This window comes from Egretta garzetta, unplaced genomic scaffold, assembly GCF_000687185.1.
Source record: "Egretta garzetta isolate BGI_Z169 unplaced genomic scaffold, ASM68718v1 scaffold1461, whole genome shotgun sequence".
Classification (NCBI taxonomy): domain Eukaryota; kingdom Metazoa; phylum Chordata; class Aves; order Pelecaniformes; family Ardeidae; genus Egretta; species Egretta garzetta.
This window is the reverse complement of record NW_009258521.1, coordinates 79,422-80,173: the sequence shown is the minus strand read 5'-3', so window position 1 is coordinate 80,173 and position 752 is coordinate 79,422. Positions and strand designations below refer to the sequence as shown.

Sequence of the window (752 nt, the reverse complement as noted above, 5' to 3'; positions counted from 1 at the left end):
TGGGGTGCACTTGCTGGGGATGGCGGAGCAGGGGGGCAGTCAGGGGGTACAAGCAGCAGAGGTGACGCATTGGGGTGCATTCGGGGGGGTGCATACAGCAGGGGATGGTGTAGAGGGGTGCATGCACTGGGGATGAAGTTTTGGGGTGCATTCGCATGGGTGCAACCACCGGGGATGAAGTATCGGGGCACATTCGGGGGATCACTATCAGGGTGCATCTGCCGAGGAGCGCGTATTGGGGTGCTTTCGCTGGGGGGGGTGGGATTGGGGCGCATTCAAGGGCAGAGCATTTGGGAGGGGCATGCGCCAGGGCTGGCATTTCAGGGGGCATCTGGGGGGGTGCATTCCCCGGGGATGGGAAATTGGGGTGCATGCCCTGGCGATGGTGCATTGGGGTGCGTCCAGAGGGGTGTATTCACCAGGGATAGGGAATTGGGGTGCATGCTCTGGGGATGGTATTGTGGGGGGCATCTGGGGGGGTGCATTCACTGAGGGTGGAGGATTGGGGGGCATCCAGGGGGGGTGCATTCGCCAGGGACAGAGGACTGGGGGACATCCAGGGGGGTGCATTCACTGGGGACGGAGGACTGGGCTGCAGGCACCAGGGATGGCGTACTGGGGTGCATTCACCCAACCAACCTGCTCCCATTTCTGCCTCCTCCAACCTCCAGCATCCCCTAAACGAGGCACCACCAGCCCGGGGAGGAGGGGGGCACACACAGCGGGCACGGGGGGGGCTCACCCTCGGCAGC

General features: G+C 64.1%; 1 protein-coding gene across 1 annotated transcript in view; it reads right to left on the bottom strand.

The window, feature by feature from the left end:
- Window positions 1-96: 96 nt before the first annotated feature.
- Window positions 97-752, bottom strand: part of GPR25 (G protein-coupled receptor 25) — a gene marked incomplete at its 3' end in the record, with an annotated part of 6,398 nt that continues 5,742 nt past the window's right edge. The window contains exon 4 of the mRNA XM_035901701.1: window positions 97-249. Within this exon, the coding sequence (XP_035757594.1) occupies window positions 97-249 (153 nt within the window). The remainder of the gene's footprint in view (window positions 250-752) is intronic.